General features: G+C 40.1%; 1 protein-coding gene across 1 annotated transcript in view; it reads right to left on the bottom strand.

Moving 5' to 3' along the window:
• CC2D2A (coiled-coil and C2 domain containing 2A) overlaps positions 1-19,525 on the bottom strand; it is a 140,311-nt gene that overhangs the window by 73,284 nt on the left and 47,502 nt on the right. Inside the window, exons 9-13 of the mRNA XM_012472423.3 lie at positions 16,729-16,891; positions 14,719-14,855; positions 13,638-13,769; positions 2,784-2,993; positions 1,731-1,837 (exon numbers count right to left, since the gene is read on the bottom strand). Coding sequence (XP_012327846.2) covers positions 1,731-1,837; positions 2,784-2,993; positions 13,638-13,769; positions 14,719-14,855; positions 16,729-16,891 — 749 coding nt within the window. The remainder of the gene's footprint in view (positions 1-1,730; positions 1,838-2,783; positions 2,994-13,637; positions 13,770-14,718; positions 14,856-16,728; positions 16,892-19,525) is intronic.

Raw genomic sequence — 19,525 nt, 5'->3', positions numbered from 1 at the left:
GGACAAGGAATGTGGTCATGATTCCGCTGTGGAAAATAAGATGGAAAATGCTTTACGGTGCTGTCCTGTGTTAACTGCACTGGTGGAGGGCTCAACAGATGCTTGAGGTGGGGAGTTCTCAGGGATGGCTGATCAGATCCCAAAAGGCTTGAGGAAATGGATCCATGTACTGAAACATCCAGCAATAGATCATCTGCTTAGAAATTGTTTTACCACCTAGTGAAAAGTCTGCAAGGGATGGAAATCTCTTTTACTGGGTCAGAAATGCCAAATCTCGAAGGCTTTCATCTCCAGGGACACAGCATTATTGTAATGCGTCTGTCCATTACTCCACTGGGCATTGTCTCTAGATCTCACACAGAGTTCTGCTGTTTTTCAAATAGTGACTAATAAATACAATTCCATATAAAATCACAATTGTTTTCAAAATAGTTTTTGTCACTTTTTTCTTACTCATTGTATGCCAAAACAAAAATTATTCTCATAAGGAGACTGCAGTGTTTTCCTTTTAATATAAAAAATAATTTTTATTTAAAAATATACTCCATACTTCTGCAATCATGGGTTACAAACTTCACTAATTTCTACTTTGCTAGAAGAATTTCCAACTCATAGCTAGACTGTAAAAAGAAAAGTATACATTGGAATGCCTTGATTTATTATTTCCTATTCTAAGGATTTTTCCTATGGAAGTACTCATACAGGTACACAAATATAATATTTAGGAATTGTAATTACAGTAGAATTTAAATAATAAAAAATAGAATAGAAATGTAAATGCATATCAGTTGAGGATTATACAGACTATAATAAATCTACGTAATGCCAGCCTTTAAACAACGACATAAATCTACATGCACTGTGACAGGAAAATGTCTTAAGATGCGTGGTATATAAAGAAGCAAGTTGCAGAATGGTATACACAATGTGATTCCTTATCCATGTTGATACCTGCAGGTCTGATTCAGTCATTTTAACTGTGGTACAGAAATCCACTGTAAGCCTATACCAAGATGAGTTTGCTCTGCTACTGGGTTATTTCTAGTGACTTAATTTTTTTTTTCTTTTTCAATCAAGGTCTCACTCTGTCACCCAGGCTGGAGTGCAGTGGTGCAATAGCTCACTGCAGCGTCAAACTCTTGAGCTCAAGCAATTGATTCTCTTTCCTCAGCCTTCTGAGTAGTTGAGACTACATGCATGTACTAGTACACCCAGCTAATTAAACAATTTTTTTTGTCCAGACTAGTCTCAAACTCCTGGTTTCAAGCTATCCTCTCACCTTGGCCTCCCAAAGTGCTGGGATTACAGGCATGAGCCACCATGCCCAGTGTCTCTTACTTTTGAGTGATGCTGTGTATATCTTTGCATGTTTCCATGTACATATGCACATACAGCTCCTTAAAGTATATCTTGTAACTGAATCAGAATTGCTGGGTCTAAACTGATGACCCTCTTCAACACTTTATGAGCTAGGGCCAAGCTGCTCTCTAAAGTGGTAGCTGTAGCAATTTTCCCTTACACCTGCAGAGGATGAGAGTGACCATTTCCCTATATCCTCATTCACATTATTGGACTTCAAATACTATGTTAATATGATATATGTATTTCATTGTTTATTTGGCATAATTTCACATGTATTCATTGTATTCAGAAAAAAGTATCTGGAAAAATTAACAAGTACACATCTAACAGGGGTGAAAAAGTAGTTATATTTAACAAACTTTACTTACCGAATTTCAGATTTATAGTCATTGATGGTTTTTTGGATGGTATCAAGAGACTGATGAGGTTTCTCTGGATCAAGTCCAGTCTGAACAGCATTTCTTAGAGCTTGGAGCTTAAAAAGATATGGATACAAGTTTTGAATTACAAACTCTATTCCCTACTGCTGTGCAACTGGACCCACCCACTTCTCCTGGGCAAAATGGTGCCAGCAGTCTGTGAATGGATGTTCAAGCATCCAGCTGTCTCCAGACTTTCACATACATGAATTATGATGGAGGACTGTTTCATCTGTTCTTGAAGAAACTGGACTAGTAAAGAGTAGTGTATGTCCATCCTTGTTCCATGGCCCAGATAATCAATGACAAATATTATTTTTATGTGTGTATCTTAGAACCAAGTTTTCTTCCAAAGCTAATGGCAGGTTTGTCTGGGTCCTGGATCTACAATGGTATTCTTGTGATATAAAGAAACTATAAAATTACAGACTTGTAAAAGGAGATATTGTGAAGTCATCTCTTCTTTGAGCAGTAAGGTTTTAAAGTCAGGGCACGAGACTAAAATTGCCTCTAGTCAAAATTGCCCACAAAAATCCCATGGGATAGTGTCACACTGAGAATAAATCCAAATGCATAGCCTTTCCCTCTGGCATCAGTTGGGACTGACTTGTGTTTAGGTGCCACACTTTGGGATAATAAATATAAGGATGAGAATGTTTCTAAGGACAGAAATTCTGAAGCCACCAATGGTCTCAGGTTCTAAATCACATAAGCAAATAATAGCCACATATTTTCCACTTAACACCCACTTCTGGTGGGTACTGTACTGTTTATGGAAATTCTTCTGTTTAGGGCAAGTGTTTGCCAATAAATTTGTACACATTACATGTATACAAACCCTATCTTTTCTTTTGTCTACAGCTGGATAACGTATCACACATCCTAGACAGAGGAAGCATTGAAAGAGGGGGATGAACACTTTGTTGTTAAAAATTTTCATTGTTTGGGCTCATTGCAAGAACCAACTCCAACAACAGTCATCATGGAAGAAATCACATATACCTTTTCAGTAAGAAATTTTGCCTTGTTTCTCTGGTGTCTTGCAAGGTACTGGTCATATAACTGGGCCAGCTTGGCTGCCAAAACGTGCTCTCGGCTAAAACAGGGATGATGAGTGAAGAGTAACCCTGAAATATCAATGTCCAGTTGGAAATTTCCAGGAGGGTCTCCGGATCTGATCACATGCTGACTACTGTGAACATATTTCACTGCCTGCCAAGGAGAGCAGAGTGTAGACATAACACAGTTAAAGCACTTACTAGATAATGATGATGTAATTCACAATGAGAAAACAGTTAGATGCAAAATACTTCCTATCCTGGACAAGTCAGGTGAACAATGTTTGATTACCTATTTCCAGGTTTTAAAGTCCAGCTCTTTTTTGAATATTTGAACAGCAAAACGAAAGACTGGGAGTTAGAAACCATTTCAATCTAGCTTTCCTTAGTCTTTTAGGTTTTATTACTCACCCACATTGTAATTCTACTTTTTCATGCAGACTATCTTGTTTCTTGGAATCTTGGGTTTTGTAGCTGGTGACCTTGAAATTCTTTTAATGGGAAGAGCATATTCTAGCTCAAACCAATCATTATTTGGATCACAGACATACTCCCATATATTTAAATTTTAAAACGTGGAGAAAGTTTCATTTGTAGGCAGCAGCAAGAGACATTTACCTAACTGAGCATCATGCTGGCATTCAGTCTTCCTGGGGAGGAGGGATGTTGGTTTGCAAAATAAGAGTTGGGGCTGTGCAGCTAAGCCAAGTGTGTAGAGAAGTCTCCAATAGGAAGTTCTTGGATTGTTTGGTATATAATGTATCAGATACACCTCTTTGCTTTTCTTCCATAAAATCTTCACGATATTTACTTTGATTACTACAGTTACTGTGGGTGGGGAGCTCAAAGGTGGAGAGGAGACATCTTTGGTTTTGTGTCTTTATTTGTTCTCATTATAAAGACTGACTACAGTAAGGATATAGTGATTGAGACATCACTTGATCCTTCTTTTTTGCAGAGATGAACTATTTATTTTATCTAGAAAATAACAGTGTATGATAATGTGGCAAAATAAATTATGTACAAATCATGAGCTTAAAAGAAAATTGTAAAAACTCTAATCAGAATGGAAGCTTTTATCCTTCCTAACTTGTGGGTAACATGTTCAGCAAAGTCTTCGTTTAATTCTTTTACACGGTATTATGTAAAGATGCTAGATCTGGGCTAGAAGACTTGGATTCTAGGCCTGGCTCTATCTTGAACTTGCTCTGAGACCTTGGGCGAGTCACTATACATCTCCGTGCCTCTATTTTTTCATATATAGAAATAGGAGGCTAAGGAAAAATATTAACTTAGCATTTTGTAGATCACTAGGTATCATATCAAGCATTTCACATGCATCATCTCGTTTACTCAACAAAGATTAATGGATGTCTGCAATGTGGTAGAGCCTGTCTTCAAGCAGCAATCAACTTAGAAGGGAAGACAGCCCTAGGATCTAAAAGCATGAAGTCTGGGATGTGCAGAGGGAAGTAGGGAAACCCAGCCCGGAAGACGGGATTCCAGCATTAGAGTCCTGTGATTATAAGATTTGAACAGATTGTTTTATTTTTAAAATGCCCTTGTAAAACTGGGATGTATGTACAAATATTCTAGGCTTGAATCAGGATGAATTAACGATATTGCAGTACCTTCTGGAATATGCTGTGTTTCCCAAATCTGCATTAGCCCACATTCCAATAATTGCTGGTGGTCTCTGCTTTTTGCTTAGCCCAACTAAGTATAAAAAGCTTCCAGGACTTCTTGCAGCCACTGGCCAGACTCTTCATAGACCACAACTCCCATACTTTCAGAGAGAAAGACCTCTAATTCCTTGTCTCTTTGTTTTATCTGTTTCCTTTCTTATCTATTAGGAACTATTATGAACACAGTAGCAATCATTTCCTTCAAGAATCCTCACTTGGATTTATAGGAGGAAAAACCACTGGGACTTGGATCAGCTTCCACTAATCTTTTGCATGTTATGAAAGCCCTGGGTGGCCTTTCAGAGATCAGATCTGGTCATTAATATCCCTACACTTCAGACTGCAACAATGGAGGGCCATTTATTTTCTCTTTCATTCAGGTAAAAGTATTCAATTATAAACCACATTAGTATTAGAAGTTTTTAATCTCCATGTGACCACTCTGTGTTTTATAACCCAGATTACCTGGATTAATTAAAAATTTCCACCTGACAAATACACGTAAAACTAGACTTCAATCCACAGACATAATGGAACATTCCTCTCTAATTGCCTTGCAGCTGCTCATTCTTGCCTTGCCTTAACTCTTACCTGTGGGATTCCAGAGTTATGAGATCACTCAGGTGTGGCTCTCAGGTTCCATCTTGCCCTCTTCTTGGTATGAGTAAATAACATGGGTAGAGCGGTTTTATTTATTTGTAATGTAATGTAGGTCACCTGTACTTTGCACCTCCTTCCACAAATCTGCATTAGCTTAAGTTCCAAAACCTGCTAGTGGTCTCTGCCTTAGGCTCAGCTCAACCAAGTATAAAAGTGTTTCAGGACACCTGGTAGTGATCGGGCTAAACCGATCAAAAGACTCCAACTCTCCTCCTACTGGGGAGGAAGACACCTAGTTCCTTGTCTTTTTGTTGCATCTGTTTTCCCTTCTTATATATTGACAGCTATCATAAACACAGTAGCAACAGTTACTCCCAAGAAGGGATAATATTTATATTTTAACTTTAAAATTGATTTAATATTTTAGTCTTCAATTGAAAACTGAAAACCAAAATACTAAGAAAATGAGTATGTATTACCTGTGGAAGTTCTCAGAGAACAACCATTTCTTTTTTGGTATGCATGTGCAGAGATGCATACCAAAAAAGAAAAAAAATCAAAAATTGTACAGAAGGCTGGGCACGGTGGCTCACACTTGTAATCCCAGCACTTTGGGAAGCCGAGGTGGGTAGATCATGAGGTCAGGAGTTCAAGACCATCGTGTCCAAGATAGTGAAACCCCATCTCTACTAAAAATACAAAAATTAGCCAGGTGTGGTAGTGGGTGCCTGTTTTCCCAGATACTCAGTAGGCTGAGGTAGAGAACTGCTTGAACCCAGGAGGCAGAAGTTGTAGTGAGCCGAGTTCTCACTACTGCACTCCAGCCTGGGCAACCGAGCGAGACTCTATCTCAAAAAAAAAAAAAAATTGTACAGAAAAGTAATAATCATTGATAAGTTTTGGTAAGTTTAAAATATAAGATTCTACATTTGCCCTGAGAAAATAATAGCAATAAATCCTGGGTCCACCCCAGAGCCTGTAGTAGATTCTAGAATTATTATTATGGTCTTCCCTGGGAATCTTTCTCATTTCCCATCTTCTGGAAACATACCATGTTTCCTGAACATGAGGTTAATGGATAATGATCCACTTGCAACTGACTAGAGTTTATTTTTTGGTATTGATAATGTGAACTGTGGGGAAAAATATGATTCTTTCCTTCTGGAGTTGTTAAGCTTAGTCTATCAAGGGACACATCTCCTAATATGTAGAGAATTCTGTCCTGTCTGCAATTGCAGAGAATGAGGCCCACCAGTATTCAAGAATAACCAGAGAAAACAGAGGTGGAAGAGAGGCCTGCTGGCATCAAAGCCCTGGTCCTGGCCCCTGAGGCCTTGTTTCCTAGAGGTCCTCCTTCATTTTATGATATATTCCCAGATCCTTTACAGTTCTGTGAACCACTAAGTTCCCTCTTTGGTTAAGCTAGTTTGTGATGGGTTTCTATCATATGCAACTGAAAGAGTCCTGGGTGGTGCAGTGCTTAGAACGCAGCAGATTAACGATGCTTTGGTGACAAACTGGTAAGAATAATGATGGAAAAGTGACAACTTGATCTAGTGGTACCTCTGCAGGAGCTTGGAATCATGACGCATTCCTCTAATGGGTATGCAGTTCTGAAAAGGGGAGGCTCCTACACATTGCAGGGTCTTTAACACCTGCTTCCACGTCTGTCTTTCCAGCCAAGGCAGGAAGTCTCTCTATGGCCAAGATAAGGTTGCTCCCTCTGTATTCCCAGAATTTAGCACAAGTAAGAATATATTAGGTTTTCAGTTAAGGATGGAAGTAACAAAAAGGAAGGAAGGAAGGAAGGAAGGAGGGAGGGAGGGAAGGAAGGAAGGAGGGAGGGAAGAGGGATGCTTGTATTCCTTTTCAACAACTTTTTTTTTTAAAGACAGAGTTTTGCTGTTGTTGCCCAGGCTGGAGTGCAATGTCACGTTCTCTGCTCACTGCAATGTCTGCCTCCCGGTTTCAAGCAACTCTCCTGCCTCAGCCTTCCAATTAGCTGAGATTACACCATACCCAGCTAATTTTTATATTTTTAGTAGAGACAGGGTTTTACCATGTTGGCCAAGCTGGTCTTGAACTCCTGACCTCAGGTGATCTGCCCACCTCGGCTTCCCAAACTGTTGGGATTACAGGCGTGAGCCAGCATGCATGGCTTGCCTTTCAACAACTTTAACCCTACTTTGCTATCATGAGAAGGCAAACTGCATTTTATATTGTTTATGTTTTACCTGCAAGGTCCTATCTAGCATTTTAATTTTTTACTTTTGGATTAGTTACTTCTTAAGATGTATTAAATTGTATTCTTTCTTATTTGAGGTTTAACAGTTTTCTTGTCATGACAGCTAATTCTTTTTGCATTTTTCTATCTTTAATGGTCTCATATCAATGTAAGAACATCCTAATATTGAGGCCATATTAGGAACAGAATATTTCACTTTTAAAAACTACTTTTTCCCCTCTCTGTAATTAAAAAAAATGTTCAAAAAAGCAGGGCTGAATACCAACTCCCTTCCAAATAAAACTCTTAAATTCTCTAATGGGAGGCCACACAATCCATCATTTGAGTTGACAGTGTAATATTCCTAACCAAAGAACAACTGGGCTTGAGTGATCCATGTTGGTCAATCCTGCGGGGTGAAGTTAGCATCAGACCTGAGTGCTCTAAGGCGTAAATTCATCAAGGCTCTGTTATGGGCCCAGGGAAATGCCAACTTTTTTTTTCTCTTAACATTTTTCCTTGTATGTGTGTATGTATGTATTTTTTTAGAGACAAGGTCTCACTCTGTCTACTAAGCTGGAGTGCATTAGTGTGATCATAGCTCACTATGGCCTTGCACTCCTGAGCTGAAGTGATCCTCCCGTTTCAGCCTCCTGAGCAGCTGGGACCACAGGCATGTGCCACCACATTTGGCTACCTTTTTATTTTTCATAGAGGCAGGAGGTCTCAGTATGTTGTCCAGGCTGTTCTCAAATTCGTGGCTTCAAGCAATCCTCCCGTGTTAGCCTCCCAGAGCTTTGGGATTACAGGTGTGAACCACTGCTCCTAGCTGTAATTGACTACTTTTGATTTGGCACTCTGACTTGGTTTTCCATTATGTGGATGCCAGGACAAAACCAGACCCTAAGGAAAGCCAGTATTTTGCAGGAGAGACAGCTGAGTCAGAGAGAGGCATAGGAAAAAAAGGAATTTCTTTTAATACATGCAGCAAAGTCATTTTAATGACATTCGATTTGCAGTTTCATTGAGGTATTTCTATGTGATAGGCAGACTGCTAAGTGCAAATTAAGAAGAAGAATATAACCCAGTTCTGGTCCCTAAGTCACTTTCAGCATAGCCAGAGAGGGAGAAAGAAAATGGATTAATGATACATGAGCAAAACAATCTTTGCCTGCTGACCTATTTCTCTGCTCTTGCATCATGTCAAAAACTCCTAGTTTTTGAAGGTCTATTTGGAAATAAGACTGAAAATAGAGGCTGTAGCATTAAAATTTTTTTTTCTTAAAGGCAAACCTATTGCATGGAACAATGGAAAATCTATTTTTGGCAAGAGACAGACTGAATAAATGAAGGAAAAAGTTGAAGTAAATAAATACAATGGTAAAAATGTTAATTCTGGAAGAAAAGCACTGTGGTTTGAATAATTGGAAGGTTACATAATTACATTTTTTTTTTTTTTTTTTTTTTGAGACGGAGTTTCGCTCTTGATACCCAGGCTGGAGTGCAATGGCGCGATCTCGGCTCACCGCAACCTCCGCCTCCTGGGTTCAGGCAATTCTCCTGCCTCAGCCTCCTGAGTAGCTGGGATTACAGGCACGCGCCACCGTGCCCAGCTAATTTTTTGTATTAGTAGAGACGGGGTTTCACCATGTCAACCAGGATGGTCTCGATCTCTTGACCTCGTGATCCACCCGCCTCGGCCTCACATAATTACATTTTTAAAAAAGACTGAGGTATACAACTCAGCAACAAACTTAGTAAGTGACCTGTTACGGAATAATAAAGAGATAGATTTATTATCTCCTCCATTTAACTTAACCCTCTTTGCTTCTTTCTTATGCAGTCTAAGACATTCTTCATGTTTTGGTGTGTTCAGAGAATAGCTCTCCAATTAATGCCCTTGGAAGATGTCAGCCCCTTTGGACTTCTTCCTTCTCTAACTTCCTTTGCTCTGTGATGCTTTATGATGAGCCCCTTTCAGTAGGACTCTTCTTTCTTGACTTTCCTCTATTTCTGCTCATATGATAGGAAAATTTCACTTCTCAAAAGTATTGGAAGGGAGTCCTCTGTCCTTCTCTACCCACCCTTCCAGCCCCATTGGCTGCTTTCCAAGAGAAAAGGAAGGACATATATGACTGGAGAGTCTGCTGGAGCCCAGGATCCTTAGTCCAGGTTACCTGCTGTGCAAAGCTAAGCAGTGGCCCCTGGCTGTCCTGACTTAGCTGTATGTAAGGAGAGGCTGCTTACTGGCCTGTATAGTCTCCTTGGCATTCCACCTGGTAAATATGCCAGAGCTGCTCAGCTTGTGTCTAGATGGGGAACATAATTCATGAGAAATGCAACAGGAAGCCATCTGGTCTTGGGTTCAAGTGGCATTCTGCCATCTGTTTTTACCCTTAGTGTGAAGGATATCTGGATCCCTCTCTGACTCCTGTGTATTTCCAAGTTAGTTTAGAATTTCAGAAGGAGACAGATGGGATCCATTGGCTCCCTCATGCCCTACCCTCTGTATTAATTACTCTTCTATTTTCTAACTCTAACCCACAATTCAGTGTTCATCATATCCATGATTAATGGAATGAATGGGTGGATGATGATATGGACTGATGGATTATTCAATAAATGTGTAAGTTAATATTGTTTTGATCACTAATTATATATTTTTGTCATGTAACTAAATAGATGATAAATTCCTTATGGACTGGAACTTATCTTTACCTTTGTTTTGTAAATCTACTTCCAGGATCATACTTCTATACAAAGTAGCCATCCACTGATACTTGTCTGTTATAACAATATTTTATAGAACTTTATGATTTTTAAAAAGGTTGTACTCATATATCATCTCAGTACTCATCATGACCCTATGAGGCAGAGAAAATTATTATTATTCCTATTTTTCAATTAAGGAAAACTATCTAGAGAGTTAAAGGAACTTGCCCAAAGCTGCAAACTAGTTAATAGGACAGCGGGACTGTACTCAGAGTCCCTGCCTGGGCCTGTGTTTTCTCTGCTCATCATTCAGCTTTATAGACAAAATGATGATTGTTATACCCACCCCATTTACATGATCGGTGAGGAATATTACAAATTTAAAATTACATGGGTTTCTGAATGAGGCAGTGCCAGTGATATGGTTTGGCTATGTCCTCACCCAAATCTCATCTTGAATTGTAACTTCCACAATTCCCATGTCATGGGAAGAACCTGGTGGGATGTGATTGAATTATGGGGGTAGGTCTTTCCTGTGCTGTTCTTGCAATAGTGAATGAGTCTCATGAGATCTGATGGTTTTAAAAATGGGAGTTTCCCTGCACAAGCTCTCTCTTTGCCTGCTGCCATCCATGCAAGATGTGACTTGTTCCTCCTTGTCTTTCACCATGATTGTGAGGCCTCCCCAGCCATGTGGAACTGTAAGTCCATTAAACCTCTTTCTTTTGTAAATTGCCCAGGCTTGGGTATATCTTTATCAGCAACATGAAAACAGACTAATGCAGTAAATTGGTACCATGAGTGGGGTACTGCTGAAAAGATACTCAAAAATCTGGAAGCAGCTTTGGAACTGGGTAACAGGAAGAGGTTAGAAAAGTTTGGAGGGCTTAGAAGAAGACAGGAAAATGTGAGAAAGTTTGGAACTCCCTAGATACTTGCTAAATGGCTTTGACCAAAATGCTGATAATGATATGGACAATGAAATCCAGGCTGAGGTGATCTCAGATGGAGATTAGAACTTGTTGGGAACTGGAGCAAAGATGACTCTTGCTATGTTGTAGCAAAGAGACTGGCGGTATTTTGCCTCCGCCCTAGTGATTTGGGGAAATTTGAACTTGAGAGAGATGATTTAGAGTATTTGGCAGAAGAAATTTCTAAGCAGCAAAGCATTCAAGATGTGACTTGAGTGCTATTAAAGGCATTCAGTTTTATAAGAGAAGCAGAATATAAAGTTTAGAAAATTTGCAGCCTGACAATGTGATAGAAAAAATCCCATTTTCTGAGGAGAAATTCAAACTGGTTGCAGAAATTTTCATAAGTAACATGGAGCCAAATATTAATCACTAAGAGAATGGAGAAAATGTCTCTAGAGCATGCCAGAGGTCTTCACAGCATCCCCTCCTACCACAGGCCCATAGGCCTAGGAGGATAAAATGGTTTCTTGGGCTAGGCCTTGGTCCCCATGCTGTGAGCAGTCTAGAGAATTGGTTCCCTGTGTCCCAGTTGCTCCACCCGTGACTAAAAGGAGCCAAGGTACAACTTGGGCCATGGCTTTAGAGGGTACAAGCCCGAGCCTTGGCACCTTCCACATAGTGCTGAGCCTGTGGGTGCACAGAAGTCAAGAACTGAGGTTTGAGGATCTCTGTCTAGATGTCAAAGGATATATGGAAGTGCCAGGATGCCCAGGCAGAAGTTTGCTGCAGGGGTGGGGCTCTCATGGAGAACCTCTGCTAGAGCAGTGCGAAAGAGAAATGTGGAGTCAGAGCCCCCACACAGAGTTCCTACTGGGACACTGCCTAATGGAGCTATGAGAAGAGGGCCACCATCCTCCACACCCCATAATGGTAAATCAACTGACAGCTCACACTGTGTACCTGGAAAAGCTGCAGACACTAAACATCAGCTCATGAAAGCAGCTGGGAGGGAGGCTGTACTCTGGAAAGCTACAGGGGCAAAACTGCCCAAGACCATGGAAAACCACCTCTTATATCAGCGTGACCCAGATGCGAGACAGGTTTACCCAATACCTGTACCTCTATTGTATCTAGGAAGTAACTAACTTGCTTTTGATTTTACAAACTCATAGGTGGAAGGGACTTGCCTTGTCTCAGATGAGACGTTGGATTGTGGACTTTTGAGTTGATGCTGAAATGAGTTAAGACTTTGGAGGACTGTTGGGAAGGCAATGATTGGTTTTGAAATGTGAGGACAGATTTGGGAGGGGCCGGGGTGAAATGATATGGTTTGGCTGTCTGTGTTCCTACTCAAATCTCATCCTGAATTGTATCTTCCACAGTTCCCAGGTTTCATGGGAGGAACTGGGTGGGAGATGATTGAATTATGGAGCAGATCTTTCCTGTGCTGTTCTCATGATAGTGAATGAGTTTCACAAGATCTGATGGTTTTAAAAATGGAAGTTTCCCTGCACAAGCTCTCTCTTTGCCTGCCGCCATCCATGTAAGATGTGACTTGCTCCTCTTTGCCTTCTGACATGATTGTGAGGCCTCCCCAGCCATGTGGAACTGTAAGTCAATCAAACCTCTTTCAAAATTACCCAGTCTTGGGTATGTTTTTATCAGCAGTGTGATAACAGACTAATACACCTAGGAAAGCAAGAGCAATGTAATTAAATATGAGGGCAGGCAACTGTAATGATAACCAGCAGTTACTAAGCTCTGTTTTAGGCATTTATGTGCATTATCTCATTCAATCTGCACAGCAAGCCTAGGAGGCAGACACTGCTATGGTTCCTCCTTTACAGATAAGGACACTAAGGCATGAGAGACTGATGGCCAAGTTCACCCAGTGAATGGTAGAGCAAGGCTGGGATCAGGCAGTTTGTTACCAGACTTAGAAAAATACGATATAAAGGATTTGCAAGGACAGAAAATCTCCAGTTAGATAATAAAGAGACAACAAATGGGAAGTGGTCCTGTAGCAAATGTGAGATGACAAAAGAAAAGAGAGGGCAAAAGAAGAACAATAAAGGTAACTAACCTGGATTTGTGAAACAACAACAAAAAAGATACAGACTCAGTCATTCCTAGCTATGAAACTCACTCCTTGTTTAAGAAGGGATTCACTAAGCATAATTAGACTTACTCTTTTTTTTTTTTTTTTTTTTTTGAGACGGAGTTTCGCTCTTGTTACCCAGGCTGGAGTGCAATGGCGTGATCTCGGCTCACCACAACCTCTGCCTCCTGGGCTCAGGCAATTCTCCTGCCTCAGCCTCCTGAGTAGCTGTGATTACAGGCGTGTGCCACCACGCCCAGCTAATTTTTTGTATTTTTAGTAGAGACGGGGTTTCACCATGCTGACCAGGATGGTCTCGATCTCTTGACCTCATGATCCACCCGCCTCGGCCTCCCAAAGTGCTGGGATTACAGGCGTGAGCCACTGCACCCGGCCCTAGACTTACTCTTACATAATATGCCTGATGTTTGTTCTTTATGTATAAGATAGTGAATTATTAAAAAAAAAATTAAAGTAGAATGTTATAAACATAGCACCCCAAGCTATTCAAAAAGCAAAGCACTTTCAATTTCATGTACTAAAAAAGGAGAGGGGGAGTGTCTACCTTTTTGTACATTGTTTCAAGCTCTGCCTTAATGCTCAGCTCCTGTGTTTCGACTGGTAGCCTTGAAGGAAATGGCTTGATGGGGTTTGGCAGAGCTAGGATCCTGCCATCATCTCCAAACCATCTTCTTTCCTGTGGATGAAGCAGAGGGAATCACTATGTTTTCTTCTAATTGAACAGAAAATGGGCAAACAACATTTCTTGAAAATTCTGTGTCAGCATATATATTTCATGTAACTCCTCCCCTAACAGAACTGTAAAAGTCTTTTTCCATTAGAAAGCAAGTCTTCACTAACACCTCTCACAACTAATTTAAAATATACACCCTGGCTGCTAAAAAGTATTTTAAAGAGCTTAGGGCTGGGTGAGGTGGCTCACACCTGTAATCCCAGCACTTTGGGGGGCTGAGGCAGGTGGATCATGAGGTCAGGAGTTTGAGACCAGCCTGGCCAACATGGTGAAATCCCATCTCTACTAAAAATACAAAAATTAGCTGGGCATGGTGGTGAGGGCCTGTAGTTGTAGCTACTTAGGAGGCTGAGGCAAGAGAATCTCTTGAACCTGGGAGGTGGAGGTTGCAGTGAGCTGAGAACACACCGTTGCACTCCAGCATGGCCAACAGAGCAAGACTCTGTCTCGAAAAAACAAAACAAAATAAAAGCTAAAAAAGCTTAAATATGAATGCTTAAGAAAAATTTATTTTCTATTTACTAAACATTTAAGGATAAAAATTCAAAATTGAGACTATTCTACCTAGGGATAATTAAAAAATTCTGTCAAGTAGGAAAAGGTTGCCAGCATCTGGCTTAGCAGGAAAAAATTCTGTCAAGCAGGAAAAGGTTGCCAGCATCTGGCTTAGCAGATCCAGCTAGCAAAGATGGGTTTTGAGTAGTTTAGAAGTTATGCTATTTGAGGATCAATAAATGTACTGAGAGAGAAAGTTAAAAAAAAATGAACCACTTTCTGTGGATAACCTCAAGAGGAAATGAGTACACTGGATGCAATGACTGCCCTGTTAGGAAATTAAAAGCTATGTCTAGTGTGCCCTGGCCACACTTGGGAGCAAAATGTACACACTTACAGGGTCCTGCACCAGCAATCTGTTCTCCATGATGTTCTGATTGGTGCGTGACACCTCTGGTCTTACCCCGGTGTAAAGGCCTTCATCTTCCAGAAATCTGGGCTGTACATTCTCAGGAAGCTTTTTATATGTAGGTACTAGATAGTTTATAAATACATAAAATAAATATTAGGGCCAATCTAACTACCTCAATCTGCAGTTTGGTGAATTAAGCACCAGAGATTTCATTTATGTTCTTAGAAAATGCAAATTTTCCAAACTAATTTATAAAACCAGAACCAAGGAAAAGATGAATGTGTTCTCTTGTAGCAACATGTTGTAGAATCGGGTATTTAAAGAAAATGCCTAAAGAATTTAATATGTAACTCATCATCGCGGCCTACTGAGAAGAAGGTAATATTCAAATCAAAGGACAAGGGACAAGTTTTAGCTCTGTTACTCTTCAGCTGGGTGAATTGGGCCAGGCACTTCTTTCTACTCTTTCCTCCTGTACAGAAGAGATAATAATCTACTTAACTGGGCTTCTGGGAGAATTAAATGAGGTAAAGTATGAGGATGTGCCTTGTAAAGTAACAAGTTTATTTGAGTGAACGTGATCATTGCCTCATTTATTCATTCACTGCTTTATTCATTCATAGAACACATCTTTACTGAGAGCCTCCTTGTGCCAGGCACAGATGAGACCTCAGGAATCCAGGCCAGGCCCCTGCTGCCTTGGAGCTTAGATCGTAGCGGAAGTGATAGACAGCAACAGGTGCAAAGGTCTATATAAGATCACGTCATAGAGTAGTAAGAAAACACACAGGGGATGGTAACTTAGGGAAGGGTGGGGATAAAGTTAAGATGAAAGGCTGTTCTCATAAACTCTCAGCCCTGTAACTGATCACTGATTTGATGAAGGGTTCCCACAGTACTCTGGGGTATCTTCCATTAGTCTGTCAATAAGTGTTTGCTGAATGGATATTTTTTTCCATGTTCTGTGTGTGTGCGTGTGTGTGTGTGCGTGTGTGTGTGTGTGTTTTTATTGTACTTTAGGTTCTGGGGTACATGTGCAGATCATGCAGGATTGTTGCATAGGTACATACATGGCAATATGGTTTGCTGCCTCCATCCCCCTGTCACCTATCTCTGGCATTTCTCCCCATGTTATCCCTCCCCAACCTCCCCACCCCCCGCTATCCCTCCCCTAGCCCCACCCAACAGATCCCAGTGTGTGATGCTCCCCTCCCTGTGTCCATGTGTTCTCATTGTTCAACACCCTCCTATGAGTGAGAACATGCGGTGTTTGATTTTGTGTTCTTGTGTCAGTTTGCTGAGAATGATGGTTTCCAGATTCATCCATGCCCCTACAAAGGACATGAACTCATCCTTTCTTATGGCTGTGTAGTATTCCATGATGTATATGTGCCACATTTTCCCTGTCTAGTCTATCATCGATGGGCATTTGGGTTGGTTCCAGGTCTCTGTTATTGTAAGCAGTGCCGCAGTGAACATACATGTGCATGTATCTTTATAATAGAACAATTTATAATCCTTTGAGTATATACCCAGTAATGGAATTGCTGGGTCAAATAGAATTTCTATTTCTAGATCCTTGAAGAATCGCCACACTGTCTTCCACAATGGTTGAACTAATTTACACTCCCACCAACAGTGTAAAAGTGTTCCTATTTCTCCACATCCTCTCCAGCATCTGTTGTCTCCAGATTTTTTAAAGATCGCCATTTTAACTGGCGTGAGATGGTATCTCAATGTTGTTTTGATTTGCATTTTTCTAATGACCAGTGATGATGAGCATTTTTTCATGTTTGTTGGCCTCATGTATGTCTTCTTTTGAAAAGTGTCTGTTCATATGCTTTACCCACTTTTGAATTGTTTGTCTTGATTGTTAAATCAGATTAGAAACAGGAATCAGTTCTGGAGATGAGGCATCCTTATACACTAACCATATTTCATTACAAGGTAAATGACAATGTCTAAGCTGAACAAGAAAATAAAAAAAGCAAGTACCTGTCTGCCTACTCGGTATGAAGAGCATTTCTCTTTCCATCTGCAGCCGATCGTGGATGCTTTCATAATCTGCAGGTCTGACTGCTACAAAATCATCAGCCATGTGATCTAAGCCCAATAGGAAGTCCTCGGCATCATCACCATTAAGGAGTTCTTCCTCATCCTGCATAATGTTAAAAAAATTACAAGAAAAAATCACGCTAAGATTTTTAGAAAAATAATTAATACCAAACTCATCAAACTTAACATTACAACTTTATCTTTTCCTTTTTTTAAAAAATGAAAGCATAGAACTATATAACCTGTTGTATTTAACAAGTTCATTTTAAAAAATTGTTTTTGCACTATTCTACATACCTGGAAGATGTCAATATCAGAGATGGCTGGATCAGAAGAGAAGTGGTAAGCAAAACAATCAAAATCCCAACAAATCTGGCCTCCTTTAAGGGTACTTACCTTTCGCCACTCATGTAAAGAATTGGGCTTATACTTTATGTAGCAGTTTAACCTTCCACCTGGCACTAACCCAAGGGAAAAGGCACCAAGTGCACAGTCTACACACCCTGTTCAGACTGCCTGGGCTTAAATCCCAGCTTCACCTTACACTGCCTGAGGAACTTGAAAGAGCTTATTTAACCTTCTGATCCTCAGTTTCCTCACTTATAAGATGGTTATAGTAATAGAGTTTACCTCTAAGCACTTTCTGAGGATGAAATTAAATGATACACTTAAAAATTCAAAGCAAAGAGGCTATAATCAGAAATGTTAGCTGACATATATTGATTTTGTTGAATATTTTCCAAACGTCTTCTCCTTCTTCCTCTACTTTTTCTTTTTCTGTCCCTTCTTTTAAAAATTTAAAGTTGGTATCTGTTTATGAGCAACATCTCTTAAAATCCTGTGGAGACTTTCAATAGCTGAAAACAATGATGGCAGTCTAGCTACCTGGCTCTTAATATTTCCTCCCCAAGTACACAAAACAATAAGAAGGAAAAAGGGAATCTATATGGAAACCATACTTTTAACTTAACTTGGAGACAGAGAATGTCAAAACATCAAACAAGTGAAAAATCAAAGATCACCAGATGGCAGTGTGTAATCTTCCTTCCCCTGCCTCGCTTCTGCTTCATGGTGAGCAAAATCACACAGAGAAAAACTACAGAGAAGACAGAAATGGGAATCTATGAAAGGGGCTACAGAGGATCTAAACCTTTGTTCAAAAAGACTAAATCAACCTTGAAGATGAAAATACTTTAAGTGTCTAGGCAGAGCAGAGCATGGACTATAGGAAAGGGGCTTCGAAGTGTATGTGATTTAAAAGAGCAGTTTTAGGAACACAGTTTCTGGAGCAGTGAATAGGCAAAAGGAAGGGAGAAGTGGCCTTTGGAGGAAAGTGTCAGAATTTCAGAAGGTGTTCACAATTGGAGACTTCTGTCTTCAAAAGGTGAAGCCCAATTCTCCTCCATTTGAGAGTGCGCTATGTCTCATGACTTGCTTCTCTGGAGTAAAATATGGCAGAAGTGACGGTATGTGGCTCCTGAGATCAGGTCATAAAAGGAACTGTGTGTTTTTCTTTTTTTGTTTGTTTTTGTTTTTGGTTCTCCTCTAGATCACCTGCTTTTGGGAAGCTAGCTGTCATGTCAGGAGGACACTCAAGCAACGCTGAACGAACTGAATGCTGATTTGTGAAACAATTATTATAGAATAAGCTAAAATATTCCCAAGCTTCTGTAGATCTAGGTTAAAAAAAAAAATACATTTCTGGGAGGCATTTTTCAAGGGAGGAGATTGTAAGTGAAGCATAGAAGTATGCCAATTATGCAAATGCTAGAATATCCTAGTGTGTTTTCCTTATTTTTTTATATGGTAAAATATATATAACATAAAGTCCACCATTTTAACTGTTTTTTTGAGATGGAGTCTTGCTCTGTCATCTACGCTGCAGTGCAATGGAGCAATCTCAGCTTACTGCAACCACAGCAACCACTGCCTCTTGGGTTCAAGCAGTTTTCCTGCCTCAGTCTCCCAAGTAGCTGGGATTACAGGTGCCCGCCGCCACACCCAGTTAACATTTGCATTTTTAGTAGAGACGGGATTTCACCATGTTGGCCAGGCTGGTTGTGAACTCTTGTCCTCAGGTGATCCACCTGCCTCAGCCTCCCAAAGTGCTGGGATTACAGGCATGAGCCACTGTGCCTGGTCCATTTGAACCATTTTTAGGCAAACAGTTTAGCGGCATTAAGTAAATTCATATTGTGGTGCTACCATTACCATCGCCTGTCTGTCTTTCCAAAATGAAATTCTATACCTATTAAACAATAACTTTCCATTCTCTCCTTCCTCTAGCCTCTGACAACCACCATTCTACCTTCTGTCTCTATGATTTTGACTACACAACATAGCTCATATAAGTGAAATTACACAGTATTTATCCTTTTGTGACTGGCTTACTTTTCTTAGTGTAATGTCTCCAAGGTTTGCCTATGTTGTGGCATGTGTCAGAATTTCCATGCTTTCTGAGGTTGTATATTTATGTTTATCCATTTATCTGCCGACGAACACTTGGCTTGGCTTTTGTGAATAATGCTGCTGTGAACACTGGTGCACAAGTATATGTTCAAGTTGTTGTTTTCAGTGCTTTTGGATATATACACAGAGTGGAATTGAATTGCTGGATCATATTGTAATTCTGTGATTAACTTTTGAAGAACCACCATACTGTTTTTCATAGCAGCTGCACTATTTTACATGCCTACAAGCAATGCACCAACATCTAATTTCTCCATAACCTCTATGA

This window comes from Aotus nancymaae, unplaced genomic scaffold (assembly GCF_030222135.1).
Source record: "Aotus nancymaae isolate 86718 unplaced genomic scaffold, 86718_ANA_hifiasm-v0.15.2.pri h1tg000006l, whole genome shotgun sequence".
Classification (NCBI taxonomy): domain Eukaryota; kingdom Metazoa; phylum Chordata; class Mammalia; order Primates; family Aotidae; genus Aotus; species Aotus nancymaae.
This window is presented reverse-complemented; position numbering and strand designations above follow the sequence as displayed.